Source organism: Semicossyphus pulcher, unplaced genomic scaffold (genome assembly GCF_022749685.1).
Source record: "Semicossyphus pulcher isolate SPU_LCO1_2020_fin unplaced genomic scaffold, fSemPul1.0.p SCAF_18, whole genome shotgun sequence".
Taxonomy (NCBI): domain Eukaryota; kingdom Metazoa; phylum Chordata; class Actinopteri; order Labriformes; family Labridae; genus Semicossyphus; species Semicossyphus pulcher.
In genome coordinates this window covers 9,051,427-9,075,158 of record NW_027211691.1, presented here as the reverse complement: position 1 = coordinate 9,075,158, position 23,732 = coordinate 9,051,427, and the positions used below count along the sequence as shown (strand labels likewise).

The window sequence follows — 23,732 nt, the reverse complement described above, 5'->3', positions numbered from 1 at the left end:
GGTAATGGTTTGCTTGGCTGCTCATGGAAATCGTGGAAGCATGGCGAGTCTGTTCTCTAAAGTCTAACTCTCATCTACTGAAGGCTCGTTTCACTGCCTAATATCCAATTTCACAAGTCAAAAGATCCTCCTAATAAAGTGAAGATGCCTGCCGTTTACAGCCCCGCGATGGGTGAAATTGAACAGAACCACAGCCTGTCAGGCAGTCGGTTTAACGGACATGACCACAAACATCATTTTATGCTCATATGGTCATTTCAATCTGGTGTCGACCGTGCACGTCGCTCACAGAGGGTGAGCCGCAGACATTGGACACAGACATATTCATTAGATAAATTGCTCCATTTCAGCTACTTGTGTGATGCCTTTGGTGCTTGGGTCACTGGAGGGACAGGAATACCATCAAAGAGAAGAGCTTTTCTTTACCCTTCAACAAAAGTTGGAGTTCCACATTGCTTGGTTTGTCTAGATTCTTCTATTATAGGCCAGATTTTTCCGGAATTTTTCCTAAACAATAATATTCCAATAGATCACTTTAATTGTCTTCCAAAAAGCATCTTCAACAACAGTATTTTATTCACTTTTGGGTGTCATCTGGAGCTCATTTGAATTTCAAAAGACAAATGAGCTCTTGTTCACCATTAGAACATTTTCTCTGTTGATAATTACAACCAGACACCTTACATTGAGCTGTGCAGATGAGCCTTACCAGCCACTCCCAGCATAGACACATTAACATTCCCCACTGTATTTATAGTGTCTGTTTCCTGTATACATTCCCAGCTGAGAGAAACAGGATGGATTTGGAAAACTATCCAGAGGCCTAATGAGATGGGAAGCCGAGGATGACTTCTGGAGGTGTCACCGGGACCTGCTGAGGACAGGAGGGGCCGAGCTTGCGGGAGAGAATCACGACAAAGAGCCTTTTCTCTCTTCTCGGATGCTCCCCTGCAGGCTCGCAGCATCAGAGACTGACTGTCTCTTGTCAGGACTTTTTGGGGGTAGTTTTGTGTATAGGTGTGTGTCTGTTCAGGAGATTTAACCCTGTAATGTTGGATCCCGGTTTGAAAAGCACTTTCTCTCTGCGGGAAGTATGCCAAAGGCAGCGTATCCTCCCTACAGGGTTGTTAAGAAGGCCAAACAAGGCGCTCTTTTTTTTTTTTCTCCCCTCCTCGCTCCTTTCTACTTCCTCTCTATCTGTTTATTCTGTCTGCCTTGTCCTTTACTCACTAGCACGCACACACACACATACGCAGCAAATCCAGAGGTGTTTTCTGAGCTTGCCTGAGGGTGCCAAGCTGCTGGCACACCTGTTACCTGCTGTTCTTTAACCGTTATCGCAGGGCTTTACTCTGCCCTCCTGGGGGACAGATGCATGACAATGAAACACACAAACACTCAAAAAGACTGTTACACTAATGAGCATAACTTCACAGTCTGCTGATTTACTACAGTGGGCTTTTTCGTGTGGAAGCGGTTGTTTGTGTCTCCGTCTCTGCCATTGAATAGTCTTTGTCTGTTTTATTTGTTAACAAGAGGGGATTCTTTCACAGATGGTGGATTAGAATACACTGAAATACCTGAACATGAGGGTAGTAATTTCTCTATGCTCTCAATCTTTTATTGACAAAGTGGAAGAAATGGTTGTGTGAGTGTGTTTGCCAGCAATCCAATCACGACAACAAAGCAAATCAGTGAATCATCAGTGGACAAAAGAGGTGACCAGTGCCAATGAACTCGGATTGGACCCTTTTCAATTGTTCGCAGTGGATCCCACAAAGCAGTAAAAGCATTTGAACTTTGGTATCAGGAGACGCTTTCAGTTTATGCTGACAGATGTATTTCATTCAATTTCTCAACTCCTTTTAATAAAGCTGCTTCAGTACTTTTAATTTCAGGGAGAGCATGGTGTTCTGTAGTTGAACCAATCGATCCATAGGGACCTCAAATGGCTGTTGTTTTTTTGCATGTAATACATCAAACAGGCTCCCATGTTCCTGTCCTATCCTCTAAAGTTTTAACTTGAATGCATAACCAGATGTTTCAGGCTAGCTTTATACTTTAGAAAACTAATTTCTGTAGCATGGGAGCAGCTAGATAGCCTTATTTGTTATTATCAAAGCTATTTGCTGCATCATTTTGCTCTTTGGGATCTCTTTAATGCACTTTTCCTCTCCCAATAGGATGAGTTTTCCCATCCTCACAGCCCGTACTGTCTGGTGTGGCTGTGTAACGCGATGAACGACTTGCTTTTTCTCCCCATGCGCTTTCCTCAGCCTCTTGCCTATTTTTCATATTAATATTTTATTTTGACACAAGCACATGCTCTAGCTTGGAAAATATACTGTACACACGTTTTATTATCAAGCGCAAGAATGTCCATCATTGTCCCCTTGTTGTATCATTGTTAGTTTACCTGTTTGAGGAAGCAAGTGGCCTCTGTTTTTGCCAAACTCCTCTTGTGTGATTTGTCTGTTTCATTGACACAGAGGTCAACATTTACAGGGGGGAGAGACTAGCCTTCCGCTAATTGTATCTTTCCAATCTGGTAAAGAGATCCCGGGGTTGGGGGGGGGACACATTGCATAATGTCCATTCACAAAATGTCCTGAACTAGGTTGGCTTTCTGCACACTTTCTGTCTGCATGGAAACAGGCCTCCAGCCAGTCTGTTACACCTCTGCCTTTCCTTTCCCATAAAATACAGTCCAGAGGAAGCTTGGTGTAACTTCAAGTACCCTGAGCAAAGAGTGTTTTACATACACTTCTGTCACTCATGTCATATTAAGGCACTTTTCCTCTATATCCAAGCAACTGCCCAGTCATAGTAAGATGATTATGGATAAAGCCTGTGTGTCTGCTAGCTGAACCTGATTTAAATCTTCTGATTTCATTTGTGTTAGTGTTTCAAAAATACACTTTTTTCTACTTCTCCAAATCAGTAACCTACACAGCAATAATATATATGCTGGCTGACACTACCAACTAGTGTTGAAGAGTAAAAAGTAAAAGTAAAAGTTATTTCAAGTTATTATGTGGTCGCAAACAACCACAGTATGATGCTAGCGTAAAATGCTATATTAGTCAAAGCTAGCAAACTGTCGGTAGTCAGTGTTTTCCCTCATACATTTTACAGAAGTATTTTTTTTAATTTAAAGATACAATAATTTTCAACAGGTTGTCTATAAACAACAAGAAAGCATTTACATGTTAAATATCAGGGTTTCTGTGTCATTTTAGTACACATAAGGGCAGCCCCAGAGCCTAGCTACCGCTACCGCTACCTCAGCTTCTTGCTAGGTGCTCAGCTTGTTTTGAAGTTAGGGTTTCCTCAGCGTAGTGAGCTTAGCTGCAAAACAATGATAGCAGTAATATCACATCCATCCAGGGATAGTACTATAGGCATTTAACTGTTTTAATCAATGAATAATAGGCTAATCATTTGTTTCTCCCTGTTTTAGGGGTACTCAGTATCAGCTAATACACACGTCGTCTAGGTATTAGAATTGGTATGAGGAAGTTAGAACAGTGCTCATTTTAATTGGACAATAAAGGCACACAAGGTTCTTGATGCATTTTTTTAATTACAGCAATACTGTGTCAGGCAGTATAGCCATGAATTCCACTACCAAGCTTAATGCCCACAGCATGTGAAACAGTGCTGATTAATGGCAGATAGGGCCTCATCCTGTGATTGGACCAATCCATTCATCACACCCGTCTGCTTCGTGGAATAATGAAAACTTTAATGGGGTTTTAATGTGTGTTCCCCTTCAGCCATCACAGTGACGATATAGGTGATTATACCTGGGCCTCAGGGAACAAAGTGACTTTCGAAGAGAGTTTGTTCCCCCCCTTGTTGAATGCAGTTGATACATGATTAAGGTTATAAATTGGATGTATTGAACAAGGAGAAAGGGAAATGTCTGATGCAGGAAAAGAACAGCCATTTTTAATTCCCCGTGGCAACTCAGACGCTCAAAATGAGTGATGAGTGAGTGTCGGTAAGGGTGAGTTGATGCCATTTGGGAGAACTTTCTTTGAATGGCCAATGGAAAAACACTGTAAGAAAATCCCTGCTGTTGTCCAACTCTTTTATCCCCTCTGTCTTCTGAGCTCATCACTTTAAATCATAATTTTTCTGAGTATCTTAGAAACATGGCACTGACTTAAAAACATTAGATTAAACCTCAAAGAATTTTCCAGTAGGGAAAACTGTCACTTTCCTTTTTGTATCTTCTTCTCAGTTTAACATTTCTGTACATATCCAGTGGCAGAACGTGTGACATGTATCACCGACAGCTTCAATTGAGATTGTAAATGCAATGAAGTCTGCTTGTAATTCAGTCGTGGCTGGTGCCCAGACATGGTGGATGCCTGCAAGAAAGCACATCCAGTCCTAGGGAACAAAATGTGTCCCTCTGGGGATATCCAAATAGTCGTTATTGAGTGTGTGGACAAAGACAGCATCCATAGTGGATGAAGGTGGAGATGCAATACTTAAAAAATGTACTTTAAAACACGACTAAGTCAAAAGGAGTTTTGCTACAATCCTTATGCCAAATAAATAATCATCCCTTAGATTTAATTGACTTCCAGTTAGTAATTCTATCTTGTACCCATAGCTTTAAACTTGAGAACAGATGCTCCACTCCCTGATGCAATCAGGAGACAAATCTGGGACATGCTCCACTGACTCTGTATTACAATACTGGATTCGGATGACTCATACCATGCGAGATTTGAAAACTGTGCAAATGAGCTTTACCTTTTATGTGCTGCAGTGTTGTCTGACACTGTAAAAACCTGGAAATGGGCTTGTATTCACCGTCACCGCGGGTGCCGTTATTGTGACCATAAATCCCGTAACTCTGTCAGCCTCCCAGTCACTGTCCTCGGAGCTGTTCCAACAAGGCCGTCTTGGATGTCTCTTCGGAAGAGACATGTTAGTGTAAATCGCAAATCATTGGAAACTAACCCGAACAGTGTCTCAGATGAATGGTTCAGATGTTTTGTGTGGCCGAGTCTGTTTTCAGTATCCTGAAAAAAATTACAAGAGAGATGTTTTCAATTTTACACCATCACTTCTGTGCGACAAAAACAAACACTCTTGTATCTTTTGGGGTGATAACACAATTTATTATCTCCATCCAATCAGATTTAGAGTGCCTGTACTCCATTATGCCATTTTTTCCTAATGTTGTTTACTCCTGATTAGCATCTGCAGCTTGGCTCCTCGTGCTTTTGCAGCAGAGCCACCCCACAGATGTAACAGTATAATTAGTACTTTGCAAATATAGTGATTATTTCCTGTAGGATTGACTCGTCATTATTAAATCTGAAGTGATAGACTCTCTAATGAGCCTGTGTTTGATGTCACACATCAATGACAGGACGTGTTTTTTTTAATGCAAATTAGCGCTGCTTTTACCCAGCTATCGTCCAGTACTGTAAGCCCTGTCAGGCCTGTACGAAGGCCCGTCTCTGTGTTTGTACATATTAGACTTGCTAATCAGATGCTAATGCTTGTGAGTGGCAGCGTTGCGAGGAGAGGCAGCTACAGAATGGTAATCAGCATGGACTTGGCCTACAACAAAGAGGCTGATTATTGAAGCTGCTTTTCTCCAACCACAAGCCCAGATTCAAGCATTCACTTACACTCTTCCTTTTGAAGTGTTGCTTGACGTCAATACGATGTAATTAAGATGATTTCAGTTATTTTTTCATGTCTGTTTTTGTAACAGAGCTCCGGCTTTGTAATTAGCTAGAAATGGATATTTGACCGCTAATTTAGCCAAACCACCTTCCCATCTGTGCACAATTCATCTAGTGAAACTTCACTTGAGTCACAACCACTATCAGTTTCAAGGAATGGTTCTTGGCTCGTCCGCTCATTAAAGAAGGCTGTTTACATGCTTTGTGTCTGTGTTGTGTTAGCTTGCTCAGGTCAGGCGGCCTGCTGTGCGGCTGCAGCGGGAGACGGATGGCATTATGGGCCTCAGTGGGGCGGTAAAGGGATGCCCATGGATAGGGTCAACTGCAAAGACAGATGCAACCTTTTTTTCTGCTCTCTCACAGACACTGAATGCACCACGCTGCATTTCAGTGCAGAGCGTGAGCATGTTGGTGATGCGTAGTGTCACGCTGTACCATGATGACATGAAGCTTTGTGCTGCTCAAGTGTTTCTGTGCCTCTGTGTGCTGATTATGTTGTCAGTCATGGAGTTGTGTGATCAGTGAAAGGCAGTTGAATAAGTCAGGATTTAAGTTTGACAGCCCTGCTACATTCAAGGCACTCTGTTTTTCTAAATGGTATTATGATAGACACCGCTGGAATAAAACTGTTCAAATTGCTTTTCACTTGTCTTTCATTTGGTTAATTTAACGCCAGTGTTTCAGCAGACAGGTTCGGCATAATAAACTCCAGGCACACGCTTTATTCTACTTACAAGTCTCATCTCTGCTTTTATCTTACTAGAGTGTCTGGCTTTCTTGCCATTAGGAGGATAGAAAGAGTTAGTGGTAAGACATGAGAAATGAAAACAAATGTCCGTAAGAGTGAACCCACATCACACAAGCGTGTTTTTGTTTAATGCAACACCAAGGACAGTTTTTTCCTCCTGCTGCTGAACATCAGGGATATTGTTTTTGTTGCTGAAAATCAAGTTCAATGACGATAAAAGTCAGAGTTATTGAAAGCAAAGTCTCTGATATCTAATGAACGTTTTTAGTTGTAAGCCTTGCTTTGGATTTCATCATTGCTTCCCCCGAAGTGAACTGCATTATAGACATCTGAAATCATCAGTGTGTTTTCCACAGAGCTTTGTGCAGAAGTTAGATCCCTGTCTGCCAAACTATACTCCATGGCATATATAATACCTACTCTTTAAAACGCTCTCCCTCTGGCAAAGTTTGTAAAAGAATTATTAATTCCTCCTTAGTCAGATTATAAGAACACATTCGAAGCACACCTTCTTAATTTACCATTCTCACAAAGTGCCCTGAAGCATTAAATGGGTTGTCGAGGGCTTGTGCAGTGAAGCAGCCTGGGAACCGACGTCTACAGGGAATGAAGAAAATAGGGAGCACTTCCCATCCATCTCAATTCACACACTGTTGGCCTCTCCAGCACCCATCCCCAGCCACTTCACAGCGCCTTTGAAACACCATGCGCTGCAATTATTATAGTGTTTTTTTTTCCAACCAGTGCAGAGATTTTGTATGTATCAGGTATCCATTGTGATGGTCACCAAGCCTCAGATCTACTCTTGTATTTGTCTTGTTAAAGCTACAACGATTAGCCTAGATGCCAAAATGTAATTCAATCCTGCAGCCAGGTTAAAGTGTTAACTGTTGCTTTCTGTTTCAGGTGTTTCTACATCGTCTCAACCAGTATGCGGCCACCAAAATCGACAAGAACATCACGGAGGAAACTGTCAAGGTGAGGGTCAATCTGCGAGGTATGCGCCTGCATAATTAAGATTTGGCATGAACATCATGGCACAGCGCTTCAGTAACCTGATCTATTAAACGGCTGGAAATTACGCTACATGCTTAATAAAGTGGGTCCTTGTTTTTAGTGCTCGTTCAACCTAAAATAGCAAAGTTCTGAATGGAGAGAGACGTTGGGCGATCCAGGAAGCAGCTGTAAATATAATCTATTAATAACCGAATCTGTCTGGAGGATAATAAAGGATGCTATCTCACAGTGGGGGTGTGTCTGTGGCTGTTTCTGTAATCTTGCTAACGTCTGAAGGTAAATACACATTCTGTGGATATTTACTGCATGGCCTCTGTTTGGTTTTGTTTGGGAACATGGTGTATACAGGGTTTTTGGATACGTGGGTTGTTATCGGGTCGGGTATAAGCAGAGTGTGATGTCACAAAGAAGCAGAATAACATCCTGTCCTTTGGAGCAGAAATGCATCATCAAAGTTAACCAGATCTTTTTTTTCGCTTAGGAACACCAATAAAAGACCTCTCTGGTTTTCATGCCTTGATTTCTTTCTTCATCCACAGTCAGCATATTGTTTGGCCCTTTTAATAACACCGCAAAAATTACATAGAAGTGGCAGAAGTCAACACCACATAAAGGGTTTGAAAATCAAATATCAAAGACGTCTCAAGCCAAGTCGCCCACCACAAAGAAACCTCAGTCTTTGTTCTGTGGCCGCAATGATTCCCTCACTTGTGGCACTGCCCGCAAAAAGGAAGCACATGCCAAAGTATTGATATGTGCACTCTTACGAACACCAACCCAGTGCCTTTGTGTCCTTTTTTCTCTCTCTCAGGTTTTGTTCTCAAACATCGAGGAGATTCTGGCTGTCCACAAAGACTTCCTGTCGATGGTGGAAGAGCTGCTGCAGCCTGACCCTCATGCTCACCATGAAATCGGGCGCTGCTTCTTGCACTTTGTAAGTAACACATGCTCCTCTACAGCCGCCATTTCCTAATGCTCCTTCTTTACCACTTTTAAATATCTTGTCTCTTATAGTTCAGTTGCATCAATGCAATCTCTATAGGCAATAACCCTTTGTTCACTGAGGCCTGTAATCTAAAGAATCCCTTCTATCGGATCTCAAATGCAGTTGTGCTCAAAATGATAAGATAGGCCACATGTTGTCAATTTATCTCCCTGATGATGAGTGAGTGCACATGTGTTATATGCTCGATAGGGCTCTGATATACTGCTCACCACTGCTATATATCACATATCTTTGATGCAGGGCCTTGAGGCACACTGGCATATAATAGGTGTCAAAGTCTAATAAATCTTACATCCCTCTGTTGAGCTTAAGGCGACTCCTCTGCCAGCAGGGCCCTCATGTAGCATCCGCCTGCTGCTGATACAAGTAAAACAGATGATCTGGCAGTACAGTCAGCTTTATGATGATATGACCTCATTGAGAAACTGGGATATTATTCACAGCATAACTGAAACCCATGATTCAGGACCATAATTGAGTTTTAAGTGACCATGTGAGTCTTTTTCTCTGCGGCCTTTTTGCAAAGTTTCCTTAGCTGTAGTGATTTGTAATCCCCTTAAAAGTTCCAAGAAAGAATTACACAACCTCGCTTTACTACAAGAACACAAAAGGGTACGTTAGCCAGCTGGACAGTGGACCTGCTCAAACCAAAATCTGTGATTCAGGCCAGCTAATGGGTTCACTCTGACTCCACTCCTCCTCCCTTTCTGACTACAGAAAAGTCAGCCCCCACGGCCAGAGGAACAGTCTTTTTTACTTCTTAGAAAACATGATTCAAGAAGAAGGGCATACTCCACAGTTAATCATGAGGTCGTGTTTTCTTAAGTGGCACGGCTTGTTGTTATGACAGTTATGTCTCTCCACATCACCAGCTTTGTCTTCTGAGGCAGATTAGCGTGGCTGCAGAGCGTGTACTATTTTGGGTGCTCTGTAGTGACTTTGTAGTGAGTGATTTAAAGGCTGTGTGGTCTGGTCCCTCTGCTGCCTCTTAAAGACAATGGGATATGAATGTCATGAGAACTGCTTTGGTGGAAAGTTGTCGGTCAGATGGCTGCAAGGCAGATGACAGGATACGATCAGAGCCCCCAAACACTTTATGCATTTTGTATTTCATGATGGAGAGGAGGATTTTTCTTGTCTTAAGGTCTTCCTATTTCCTCTTTTCTGTATGACTTTGTCACCCTCTTTCTCTTGCTTTATGTCTGTATTTCATTCTTTTTCTCCTCACGCATCCTTCTTACGTTTTCTTTCTCTCGTCCTTGCAGAGGAGCCGTTTCCAGATTTATGACGAATACTGCGGGAATCATGAGAAGGCCCAGAGGCTGCTGCTGGAGCTCAATAAGATCAGGAGTGTCCGGACATGTTTACTGGTGAGGAGGAGCTGTAAACGTGCACATAATATCCAATTTCTGTTTACACACAGCAAAGTTAAGTCTCAAAAGATCAGTAACAGAAGAACTGTTTTCATATCGAGATGTTTGCAGGTGTTTTCTTAGCATGTATCCACCTCTATAGCTATATTGATAAACGTCCATATGAAGTAAAATGGGGTCATGAGGGATCAAAACTAGACTTGGAAGACCTCACATAGGAAAACACTCGTCGACATATAAACATGCCGTCACCCACACGCAGCAGCTGGACAGTGTAAACGCCTGTACTCAGTGTTCCAGTGTGTCTGACAGCTGATGTGACTCTGCCCCCTGTGTGGGTGGACTCCCTCTTCCTGTCCCGACACACGTCCACAGGGGAGCATCATGTTATGAGAACAAAAGATGACTACTACCTCACTGCTGGCTCGCTAAACTGTGTGTGTTTGGGAGTTCATGTGTGGGCATCTCTACAAGATCAAAATGTTTGTCTGTATTGACTCGATTCACTCAGGGTGGGAAGCTCAAGTTATAGTCTTGTAGTGCTGTGTTTAAGGTTTGCATATCGTTTAGTTGTAGAAAATCGGACAATTGTCATTTAAACGCTTCCTGATTGAACAACAAGTGAAAAAACAATGGGATAGTGAAAATTTTGAGGGACATCGGGCCATATTTTAACTAAAAACAACATATTTGATAATTCAATAAGCTAACTTTAGACAACGGCTAATGTTAGCACTCAACCACTTCTATGCTAACAATACTGTTTGATAGTATTACATGATAAGATAGGAACAGTGTAAATTCCTATAACGTTAATGTTAACTAGCAGTACAGTACTGTGTTTACTGTGCTTACAAAATTGTTACTATGGAATTGGTTGAATGCTAATGCTAGCTGTGTTGACATTGCTGTTGGTAGCTAATTATAGAATGTGGTAATTAAGAAGCAAATTTGACACAACGTTAGACAACAGCTAACGTTAGCGTTCAACCACTTCTAAGCTAACAGTTCGATACAAAAAGTGTAAATTGCTTGCTAACGTTAATGTTGTAACTGTGCTAACAAAGTTGTTAATATACCACTATACTACTATAACAATTGGTTGATATGCTAACGGCAGCTGTGTTGACATAATTCTAACGTTAGCATTTAACCACTTCCAAGCTAACAACAATACTGTTTGATAGTGTTACATGATAAGGTAAGAAAAGTATAGCTTTCTAGCTAATGGTATTTGTCGCTAACTAACAGTACCAGTGACAGTAACAGTGGTTGAATGCTAACGCTAGCTGTTGTGATAGCTGTTGGTAGCTCATCACTTATGTGATAATGTGACTGTGAATGTGATAATTAAGAAGCAAGATAGAAGTGAAATGTTACCTGTGTTTGTCAGACTGTGTTTAAACATTTTGCAAACGTTCAAACACAGCAGTATGACATTATAACAGCTTTTTAGCTTCAACCCTGGCGTCAGAGGAAAATGGCTGCTGTGTGTATGTTGTTGAGCTCTTTGCTTAACATCCGTAACAGTTTTTTACTTTTTTCTACTCATAGACTTTGACAGTATCTAATGTTAGTCTCTTTGCCTCGGCACACTTCACTTGTATCACACTGTGTCACCCCTTATGTTTTAAGACCCCCATAAAAACAGAGCACTTTGAAATCGAGATCTACAGCAGAGTTACACACCCAGCAGAAACCAGAGTAAGACCGCACTCTTACTCCTATTGATCGTCTGGTTCTTTGGTAAGGTGCATGACCTTTTCCTAAGCCTGTAATTGATGGAGTGGGAAATGAAGGACACACATGCACGTAATATTCACACCATCAGAGACGAGCTCTTTGTCTGATTTACTGTCCATATGTGCCTTTAATCTAAGAAGCCAGCAGAGGCAAATATATTAATTGACTTTGATTTAATGAGGTCTTTATAGCCTTGACCTTTCTGTGACATAGCCTTCCATCAAGGCTATTTGGGTCTTGAGTTACCCTTCGACCCACACTTGGCTACAAGCTAATATACCTTAGGTCAGGTCCAAGGCCTTTCAGTGACCAGGGCGGGGATATCCGCTAACCTGCCCTAAACCTTTGGCCTTCTGGTTGCTATAAAGCCTGGTTTATTGTTTACACTGTAACTCAGCACTTCATGGTAATTTCAGGTTAGATGGAGGTGAGGATGGATATTAGCAGTTGACCTCCTAACCTGTGACCTGACCAGAACCACTGTGACAAACTGGAGGCAAAATTGAACTCTTAGTTTTCCTTACAATGAGCATTACATCCTCAAAGAGGTGCAACCTCATGTCCTCTCCTCTTTTCCAGAACTGCATGTTGCTAGGAGGCAGAAAAAACACAGAGGTCCCACTGGAGGGTTACCTGGTCGCTCCTATTCAAAGGATCTGCAAGTACCCACTGCTGCTCAGAGTGAGTATGGTCTCTTGCATGCTAACCCTTTATTATAGAGATACCGCACCCTACATGCTCCTTCTAAAGGGCACTTTCTACTCCTGTTTTCATGCTCCACCACCTAGTCATTAGTTTGGGCTGTCCCGTCCTATTCACATCAACCTCTCCCTCGCTAATCGATCACTGTACTTGTGCTGCGACACTCTCTGCACAACCACATTGTAGCAATAACACCAGACCTATCATCAGCTCCCCTGTCCAGCTGCTCATTCACACACTTTGACCGGGCTCATTCATACCTGCACTCTCAGACGTTAGTTTGTCTAATGTTTGTTAGTTTAAAAATCTCCTTTTCCCAACGTGAAATGTGCGCAAAATGAAATACACTTTCAAAGGCTTGTTTGAGTCGGTGATCCGGGCTGTCCCGTCTCATTCATCTCGTTATGATCTATTAATTCACCCAGGCGTTCTCTAAACAGCCACCAGCACGGACACAGAGATGTAATAATAATAAGGGGGTAATCTGATGCTCTGCCATTTGAAGTCTTCCAGCTGCCAGGGCCTCCTCCTCTACACTGACACAGATAGCCTTCACTGGCTGCAGATATATCCAGAACAGTGTAAATCAGGCCGGCAGTAGCTGACACGCTAAAACACAGTCTTTAGAGTGAAGACGAGATTGCCATCGCTTTTGCTCGACAGTTGCATGCAGTAGCAGGGGATTTAACCACTAAACTTGGGGAGCAAATGTTGTGGACAGAAAATGCAATATATTTGTCTCTCATGCTGTTCATGTTGTTTAAATCATGCATCAGAGCCAGAATTGCCACAAATATGATTTTAAGTAGAACATTTGAATGCCTCTACAGTCATATTTTTTGTTTGTGACTGTGTGTTTTTCCTACATGTGCAGGAGCTGCTGAAAAGGACCCCGAAGAAGCACAACGACTATGCCCTGGTGCAGGAGTCTTTGCAGGTGATGAAGGCGGTGTGCACCAGCATCAACGAAGCCAAGAGACAGATGGAGAAGTTGGAGATTCTGGAGGAGTGGCAATCCCATATCGAGGGCTGGGAGGTGCGTCTAAACTAAACAGTGTTCACTATGTTGAATGATTTAACCACACCCAATGACTTAAATTGGCCTCATTGACTTCTTTCTTTGCTGTCAAAATTGGCTTGTGAGGTTTTTTGTCGCCTTAAATACACAGCTGAGCTTTCCCCCCGCCAAAGCTCAAAGTCATGACTTATTGAAAGCCACTTAGCCCCATGCCAGCAATTCAACAGGAATTCCAAGTAGCGTGACTTTTGTAGCATTTTAAGCTTTCTTGTTCTCTCCGGGAACAATGAATTGTATTCACAATAGCCAGATTCTTTCTGCGTGCATGAGGCTGTTATCGCCTGTTGTTAGAGACGCCATGCTTTAGGCTGACGGATCCAATCATCATCAGGTAGGTCGCACATGTTGGTCTGACAGTTCCCTTTTAGATTAGTTTTCTTCCTGGGTTCTGGGATGACTCAATGAGGGGTCAGCAGGCCTGGTGGTGTGTGGAAGGAGGAAACAGTGACAGTAATTGTGAGGCAGGAGGATGGGATGCTGATGTAACTGACCTGAATCATGCACAGAGGGCCAACAGGCTTCCTGGACACATGCAGACACAGACACAGACACATTGCAGGTGTTGATGCATTATCTTTAGCTTTTCACTAAGGTGTACAAAAGCATTATTAGACCACTTTGCATATGACAGACAATGTGTCAATGTGTTGTTTTAGGAGTGTTATAGTAATAGCAGAGCGTTCATATAGGCTTTAAGCTAGCTTTCTTTGCTTGCTAGCCAAAATATTTTACAGAAACATCATGGGTTACGCAATCTTTATGACACAAAAAACTCCATCTTGGAATGAGACAGATAAAAAGGGTCAATGGGCATCTGTCAGGCCCTGTATCCACATAACGCCACTTTCTGGCAGAAAAGAACTAGCAGGGTGCTGGGCTGGTGAGGGCTGGGATGAGGCGCTTGCGTTGAGAGAAAAAAACGCTCCACGTGAGTTTTGATTCTATGACAAGAATAAGTTTCACTTACGACACAGCTAACAACAAGCTTACAAGGCGTAGGGCAATAAGCACAGCAACATGTAGTGTCCGATCTATCTGCTCCCACAAATGGGCTTTTCGGTCTCTAATGTGAAACTGTTTGTTTGTCATATTGTCAACCTAGGGAATGTAATCAGAAGTGAGGAAAAGGCTAATCTATCCCTGTTGGAAATAGAATTGTGTGGAGAGTCACTGCTGGATTTCCCATTAATTCCCCTACCACAGGGGGTGACAAGAAAGCAAAATGAAGAAGAAGAGGAAATGGAGGACCTGGACCCTAAAACAGGAGATGACAAAGATCTTGATGAGTTGTTGATTACTCAACAGAGACAACACAAGGAGGAGCTAATGAGTTGCTTTGAACGGAGTACTGGTGAAATTGGAAAATTGTGCAGTTCACAACTTAAGGAAATAGAAACAAAAATGGAAAGATAGTTCCAATACCTCCATAACGAGCTCAATAGCACCATAAACTGGCGCCTTAAGCAGTATCATGCTGAACTGATCAAAGACATCAAATCTGTCATCACCCCATTAACATCCACACTTCAACATATGGAGAACCAGTTGACAAACTGTGCTACCAACATGTGTACACTGGCAGAGGAGGTGACCCATATTCGGAATGTCACCACATCATTGCACCCCCCGTTGCTGGTCAATGCAGTTACACAGACCCTATCTAAAGATGCTCAGACATCCAGTGAACAGTTTGCAATTTCTCGGCCAAGATTACAATGTACTGTGTGCCATAGTAGTCCTGTGGAAGAACTTCTGACCCCAGCTCAGCCAGAAATTCGTCGTGAGCTCAGGGCTCCATACAGCGGGGAAAAAACTATTAAAATGCCTTTTCCGACATTTAGGAAAATGGAGGATGTCCAAGACCCTTTGGTATTTCTGGAAAGATGTAAAGATTTTCTGGCACTGCACCCCCTTACTGACATTGAGCTCATGGCCATTCTTTGCAATGTGCTGCAAGGCACTGCTCGTGACTGGTGGGATGTGGCACGACTAGAGATTTCCACTTGGGCAGAGTTTGAAGCCAGATTTCAGTCGGCATTTCTGTCTGAAGACTACCATGATGAGTTAGCAGAAAGAGTCAGGACCCGAGTACAAAGTGACGGTGAGGGCATAAGGGACTTTGCCTACATGTTCAGATCATTATGTAAAAGATGGAAACCGGAAATTACAGAACTGGAAGTTGTGAAGATGACTCTAAAAAACATCAACCCCAAACTAGCCAGTCAGCTAAGGGCCAGTAACCTGAAGACTGTTGAAGCTGTAGTCCGGCTTGGGGAGCAGCTGGAAAGGGACAAGAAAAATCAGTGTCAGTATGAGCAGCGGAAAAAGATCATGCAAAAACCAACAAAGACTGACACCGTTTCTCAGGTGCAACAATATAACGTGCCTAGTCCCTCTCAAACTTACTGTTGGCGCTGTAAAAATTTGCATGCCCCATATTCTTGTCCTCAGTACCACCCTGGAAAAAATAAACCTCCAAGAACGCCGTACTCGCAGCCAAACCAACAATCAGAAAATGAATCAGGTCGGTCCACCCTAAACACCCTCACTGACCAAGAGAAGAACCCTGTTTCACAGGCTACATCTCTACCACGTCAGCTACTAATATCTGTTGCCATCAACTCATGGTCTGGAATAGCTATGTTAGACACAGGCTCTTCATATACTCTAATTAATGACTCACTCTGGAAGGAAGTGAAAGAACAGGGGAAAAAGCCAAAAACCTTGGGCTCAAAGACCCCTGTACTTAGCAGATGGATCAGGAAGATTCCCACTCGGATGGACTGAAATGGAGGTCGTCATCCAACAACAAAAGGTAACCGTACCAGTGGTCGTTCTGCCAGCCTCTTGTCTTGTTATCCCTGTTGTGCTCGGATTGGACTTTGTGTTTTTCTCTGGACTCCAGTTTGACGTTTCAGGAAACACTTATTGGTTCAAGTCAAACGACCAAAAGAAATACTATTTCCTTGAGGAGCCCACACGACCACCACATGTTGCTTTCTATTCGGCTGTATCCCCACAGCAAATGTTGCAAGACCTGTGTTCCGCTAGCTTAGACGATTCTATCATGGATATCGCTGTTCTATCCGCTCAACTGGATGAGGATGAAAAAAAACAACTATATATAGACAACTACGACTGAATGCAGATGTCTGTACCACCAAAGTCGGACACACTCAGGTTTTAACCCATAGCATCCTGCTTACGGATGACATGCCAATTCGCCAAAAACCATACCGTTGTTCAACAAAACTACAAGAAATAAAAAGGCATGTTGAAGAAATGCTAGACAATGGAGTTATCGTTCCCTCAAAGTCACCCTATGCTGCTCCAGTGGTTTTGGTACCAAAGAAGAACAGCCCCAAATCACGCTTTTGCGTGGATTACCGGAAAACAAATGCTGTGACGAAGACTGATGCTTACCCGATTCCAAATATACAGGAGATATTGGAGTCACTGGCTGGGGCTACTGTATTCACAACAATCGACTTGAACAGTGGGTACTGGCAGGCCCCAATGGATGAATAAAGTAAGGAGAAAACAGCTTTTCTCTGTCCATTTGGTCTGTTCCAGTTTGAGGTGATGCCTTTCGGACTTAAAAATGCACCTGCCACCTTCCAGAGACTAATGGAACGAGTTCTGGAAGATCTCCGTGGGAAAATCTGTATGGTGTATCTGGATGACATCATCATCCATTCACCCTCACTCAAACAACACTTTCACGATATCCAAGCTGTTTTGGACAAGCTAAGGGAAGCTGGGTTAAATGTCAACATGAAGAAATGTCAGTTCTTCAGATCTTCCCTCACTTTTCTTGGCCATGTTGTATCTGCTGATGGAGTGCAGGTCGATAAGGAAAAGACACTAGCTGTACAAGCTTTTCCGGTACCAGGAAACCTCTTCAAAGAACTTCAAAGATTCTTGGGGATGGCTGGCTGGTATCACCGCTTTGTCCCTGACTTCTCACGGATTGCTGAGCCACTCAATGCGCTAAAAAGAAAAGGAAATAAATTCATCTGGACACCAGCTTGTCAGGTTGCTTTTGACATGTTAAAAAGCCATCTTGCCTCGCCACCAATTCTGGGTCATCCAGACTTTACTTTACCTTTCACTGTCTATACCGATGCAAGTGATGTGGTACTGGGAGCTGTCTTGGCACAGCAAACAGGACTAGGAAGTGAGACTGTCATTGCTTTTGCCAGCTGCACACTCAACCCAGCTGAAAAAAACTATTCAACCACTGAACAAGAATGTTTGGCTATAGTCTGGGCTCTAGAGAAATGGCGGTACTACCTGGAAGGAAGGTCATTCTCTGTTGTCACTGATCACTCCTCTTTAATATGGATCTTCAAAACGCAGAAACCCAGCACCCGACTCATTCGTTGGGCACTCAAATTGCAAGAATTCACCTTCACAGTAGAATATCGAAAAGGAAAATACAATACTGTACCTGATGCATTGTCGAGAGCGCCGGACGATCTCTCCAACTGTTTACTGCCTATTTGTGCCACTATACAACCTTCGAAAAGAGAAGTACACAAGGACCTACACATCTCAGATGAAGACATCTGGAAAGCACAGCAGAGCGATCCAGACTTACAGAAGCTATATCAAACCATCCTGGAATCTGGAGATCAGTCTGACAACTCTGTTACACGATTTACAATCCTGGAGGACAAGGTTTATAGAATTGTGCAACATCCAACCAAAACTCTGTATCAAATCTATATACCTGCCCCTCTTCATGATGAACTCTTATGCCTTTTCCATGATCATCCATTGTCGGGACACTTGGGCAGATACAAAACTTATAAGCGGCTCCAAAGTTTGGCATACTGGCCCAAGATGAGTTTAGATGTGAAGAACTATGTACAGTCGTGTCAAGCATATCAAATGCACAAACCTGAAAATCGAAGACCCCCTGGCAAGCTCCAGCAAACCACTGTCAATCGACCATGGGAAATGTTAGGGGTAGACATCATGGGTCCTTTTCCTAGGAGTTCAAGTGGGAACATTTATCTTCTGGTTTTTGTTGATTATTTCTCACGCTGGGTGGAGCTATTTCCCCTAAGACGTGCTACAGCTGAAACCGTGTCACAGACCCTGAACAAGGAGATTCTCACTGGCTGGGGGGTCCCTGACTACATTCTTTCAGACCAGGGACCCCAATTTATCTCATCAGTGTTTGAAGAGACTTGTAAGAAGTGGAACTTGAAACACCGGAAAACGACCCCATACCATCCTCAAACCAACCTTACAGAACGGGTTAACAGAAATGTCAAGACCATGATTGCCTCCTACGTTCAAGAAAAACATAAATCCTGGGATAAATATCTCCTGGAGTTTCGTTTTGCTTTAAACTCTGCTGTGCATGAATCAATTGGAGTAACACCCGCCGAATTAAACATGAACCGGACACTCAAAGGCCCACTTGACACCGAATTAAGCCCAAAGTTTTGTACTCCAGACGAGCCATCATATCAAAAAGTTAACCAAATCACTGAACTGCAACAGTTTGCTGCAGATAATCTGCAGAAGGCTAAGACCCGTCAGAAAAACAACTATGACCGATACAGGAAAGAGCAAACTTTTGAGGAGAAGGACAGAGTCTGGTTGAAAGCTCATCCCTATTCAAAAGCGGACAAATCATTCTCTGCTAAGATTGCGCCAAAATGGAAAGGACCATACAGAGTGGTGAGGAAAATTATCCCTCTGAATTATGAAATTGTCTTGGAAGATTCAGGGGAGAATCTCCGTATTGTAAATATTGCGCAACTCAAACCATGTTACCCCATAGCTATGGAATGGGAGAAGCAGCAACGCCGGCGCATCTTGGAAATCTTTCAGGAGGAATCTGAGGATGAGGAATTTCATGGATTCACTTAGATCTGGATGATAGGTGAATTCCATCAGGAATCTTGTGAGCGCCTGTTCAGGCTCTTCTCAGGGGGAAGGGGGTGTAACAATCCAAAGTGCAGGAGAAAACGCCCACATTCATTTTTGCTCGCCTCCCCTTGCCTGATTATGGTCTTGCAGCCGCTGGTCAGGGGCTCAGCTGACTGACGTCAGGTGATGCGTAAAGGTAGTGCGCCTGCCAGAGTCAGGAGCAGCAGAGTTGGCCGGCGAAGTAGCTCCGCAGGTGCGGGTAGAGAGCTGAAAGTCGAGGTAGGTAGTCCCTCGGGAAAAAGTGACGCAAGCTTCGGTGGACTCCTGCGAACACCGCTGCTGGCTGGAGAGCACAGAAATCGCCGCCTGGCTGACTGTGTGTGTGGTGGTGAGTGTAGCGATCTGACGGTTGCTCGCTCTGACTGGTTATGCCTCCGCTGTTTTTTTTTTTTTAATGAACTGAGTAGTGACCGCTCTTATTGACTGTCGGTACTTCCGTTGTTGTGTTTTTTTCTGAATTACGGCCGCTCTGATTGACTGAAACTATTTTTCTTGAGTGAGCTGGATTAGTGCAAGCGGAAAATAAGGATTAAAGAATTGTGAAGCATATTCAAATGTTTCAGAGTGGATTGAATGTCTTGTGTTATGGACTGAACTTTATTTATTTATGTTCATTATTGTGGGTTGCATCGGTACCTCTGCTTTATGTATACTTCTTTATTATTGAGAAGAAAAGAGTGTTTTAAGGTGTTTTGTTATAAGGGTATCCTTTTGTGAAGGGTGTATGGGCAATTTGTTTTACATTTAAGGCATACATCCTTTGTGCGGTTTAGTGTGCGATTTTTAATTTTGCCTGGATACTTCCTGGCTGGCACCCCACTAACGAATAAATAATTCAAAAAAATAAGAGTTGCATACAAAAACCGTCACAATATGTACAGCTCCGGGTAGACAGAAACGGTCAAAACAAGTTGCTCCTCCACTTTTGGTGGTAACCAGAGTGACGAGTGGCGCCCCATCTGATTGGTTGCCTGAAAAAAACAGTGGTGACAATACCAGCGCCTTTCTGAAAAGTTCCGAGATTTTCAACTTGGAGCAGCCGCACAAAAAAAGGCGGAGCGCTCTGAAAAAAGTGCAGCGCTTTTTCTCTAGGCGGCTGCATGCACTCTGTCCTCATTTGGAACAATTGAAAAAAGACGCTGGCGCTATGTGGACAGACACGGGGTCTTATTCTCAATAGGTCATAAAATGCACATCCATTGTGATACACTCAGAAACAAACGCATACATACAAGAGTTTACATTCTTAGAATAGTGTGATCACATGAGGCTTAGCTTAGCATTGGGTTGGGTAACATATCTTGTACTCGGTCCTGGCTGTAGCTACTCCGCGGTTTCCCCTCAACACTTTCATTAATTGTAAACATTCTGGAGCAGGACCATCTGACTGCCGCTGCCAGCCTCTGCAGCTGTGAACGAGAAGGAACTAAAGCAGGGAAAACAAAAAAAAATGGAAAAAAGAGAGAGAGAGAGCTGAGCGATGTTTGCATCTTGCCTTCCTGTGTGGGTGTTTTAGGAATGATGGAGGGATGAGGAGCGATTGTGAGAGCTGCTGCTGTTTTTTCCATTTCCCTGCTTGCTCCTCCGCCTCCTCCTGATTGCTTGTTAGCGCTGACCTGCTCCACAGCTGGCCGCCCTCGGGGCATCCTGGTAGGTTCACCTCGCGTGGGAGAGACAGGGCGATGGCCCTTCGTGGTCACCATGGTGACGTTTGCCAACATTTTGTCAGGGCGGTGATTGCCGGGTGGTTAGTGTTGCAAGTGTCTGTGTTTTGTCACTCGGTACCATATAAATATTTTAATTTTAGAAGTTTCCAGCCGTGTTTCGCTTCACATTCTGTTCTCTTGTTTCAGTTTAATTAGTATTCCTAAAGTCTGCTTGAGTTTGCTTTATTTTGGCTTCATACTTTGTGTTAAATCTCTCCAGCTAATTGACAAAAACCACTTCAGAGTTTGGTTACCATACTTTTCCTTAATTAATGGCAGAGCCTGCTTTGGCGTTCCTAATATTTTTATCATTTCCTGCAGTTGTTATGTCTGGCAGTTGTCTGAGTATAAAAATACAAGGTTTAAATGTAGGTTAAACAGATTACTGAGGGTTTAAATGTCGATAAAGTTGTAGACTCTTGGAACAAGGAGTGAAGGCTGCACCAAAAGAAATATTTGCCGGGATGCTGTTAAAAGTGCATGAAACATGAAGGGGAAGTGTCGTTTTTTCCATTACGGAAATGCGGCTCTAGTCCCTTGAAGTGACCAACACAAGCTGGCCTCTCCGCGTCTGGTGTGCACACATTCATTGGCTGCAAATGAGTTTAACATCTGGTCATGGTCTGGGGAGTTAAAAGGCCCTGAAATAGCCAAAAAGAAGTGTGGAGGAAGGAATGAAAGAGATAGAGGAATAAGCTGGGGAGGGGAAGAGAATGAGAGATGATCGGCAGACGGGAGGAGGAGGAGGAGGAGGAGGAGGAGGAGGAGGAGGAGGAGGAGGAGGAGGAGGAGGAGAAGAAGAATAAGAATCAAAGGGGGTGAGGAGAGAAAGAAGGAAAAAAGCGGGGTTAGGTTTTGGCCCGCTGATCTGGCCTCCAGCAGGAGGAAATGCTTAGCACATTTTCCGGCTCTGTGCGTAGGGAGTTATTTTTAGCTCGGAGGGGCCGATCAAACGTGGTCCATAAATTCCCAGAGCAGGCAAGGTAAGGAAAAAAAGACAGCGTGCTTTATCACTCGCAGCAGGAACCAAGACCAATATGGTGACCAGGCGCGACAATGCAACACATAGTCTGAGCATACGGGATGTTATTGTAAGGAGCTATTAACTGCTGCGCATTTTAAAGTCCCAAAGCAATCTGGTGTGAGGAAGGGAGTGTTTTTACAGACCCCTGAGGGAGGGAACAGGAAAGGCTGGGCTTTGTAACCCCTCCTCCTGCTCGCTCATTATGTGTTGAATTATATAGGAATAACTTTACGATTATTTTGTAGTTTGAATAACTTATTTCCTGCTCATCCCTGTGTGTAAATCTATCTCCAAGCATCTGTTTCTTCTCTGTCTGCAGGGCTCAAACATCACAGACACGTGCACGGAGATGCTCATGCACGGCGTCCTCCTCAAGATCTCAGCTGGAAACATACAAGAGAGGATCTTCTTCCTGTTCGACAAGCTCCTGGTCTATTGCAAGAAGAAAAACAGGTGTCTGGAGCATGGTTTAGTCATTACAGAATCCACAAAGCATTAGAGAAACTTAAATTCTAATTACAGAGAAGAGAGTGAGTAGAAATATTGTTTATGCTAATTTCACATTTCTCTGTCTCTGTACCGCTGCAGGACATTTTGGAGCGCAGGCTTTATAAATAATTTACTCCACAAGTTCGTTTACTTTATTTTTTAAAAAGGGAGCAGTGCACTGTGGGAGCCCTTTAAGTTGTGAGTGAGTTAAAGGCGAAGTTATGCAGCAGAGGAGATTTTAAACTAGGGGAACAAGTTGGCATGTGATTAATCTAGCAGGTAGTTTCAGAGTAAATATGCGGATTAATCTGACATTTATGTATCAGCTGAGTCAGGAAACTCTTGCTGTTTTTCGACCATTGTTGTGCTTGTGCACATATGCGCCGCTCACATTGATGCATCAACTCTACATGTGTTTTGAAGCTTTTGTTTACCCGCCTCCAACCAGCTGCCACCTGCTTCGATTTGCTTTCACTGTACGTGCTGTTTACAGTGTAATGTCTGCAGGTAGTGCATGAAAGCAGATCCATTCACTGACTAAAGAAAGGCATAGAAGAGGGAAAAATGGCATGCAATGCTCTGACAGTTTATTCAGTAACTGGATATGTTTCCTCACTTATTTGGTTAAAAGAAATGGAGAAACATCAGATGCTTATAGTTGAAGTTATAATCCTGAAGATTTCAGTTTCGTTCTCTTTGGAGATAAACGGTAATTGTGGGAGCACACTTCCCAGATATCCAGACAGTGTTGCATGTGTGACGTCCACGGTCGGCTCCAGTTGAAACTCTTGATTTTCCTCGCTGACGGACACTTTCCTTTTCAGACTGTTTGCCTTCATCTGAGCATCCAATTTGTTTCTTTTTCTTTGGATTTTCACTTATTTTTGAAGTTGTATCTGTAGTCATCCATCTTTTCTTTGTTTGTTCAGCCATAGTAGACTACTGTTTACTCGCAACACTTGCAGAGACCGGAAAAGCAGCCGCTTAGCTCCGCCTACCCTCTCTGGCAGACCAACCACTGCTGGCTGATGGAAAACGCGTCACTAACTGGACGCCACTTGTGACTGTTTCCGTCACTATTGTGCTACCTAATTTGGCGATAGATAGTGACTTAAAGGAGCTATTCTCTCCTGGAAAAGCCACTGTCAGTCAAAGCTGGTGTTCTCTGTAATCGATAGAAGCAATA

At 43.2% G+C, this 23,732-nt stretch overlaps 1 protein-coding gene across 3 annotated transcripts in view; it reads left to right on the top strand.

Annotated features, from left to right (window-relative positions):
- The window catches only part of prex2 (phosphatidylinositol-3,4,5-trisphosphate-dependent Rac exchange factor 2), a 105,438-nt gene that overhangs the window by 8,570 nt on the left and 73,136 nt on the right, over window positions 1-23,732 (top strand). For all 3 annotated transcript variants that reach the window (XR_011308560.1, XM_069667259.1, XM_069667258.1), the window contains exons 2-7: window positions 7,369-7,440; window positions 8,291-8,413; window positions 9,751-9,855; window positions 12,181-12,282; window positions 13,178-13,339; window positions 22,377-22,510. Coding sequence is in view for 2 of the 3 variants with exons in the window: in XM_069667259.1 (XP_069523360.1) it covers window positions 7,369-7,440; window positions 8,291-8,413; window positions 9,751-9,855; window positions 12,181-12,282; window positions 13,178-13,339; window positions 22,377-22,510 (698 nt within the window). In the remaining variant the exon portion in view is untranslated. The remainder of the gene's footprint in view (window positions 1-7,368; window positions 7,441-8,290; window positions 8,414-9,750; window positions 9,856-12,180; window positions 12,283-13,177; window positions 13,340-22,376; window positions 22,511-23,732) is intronic.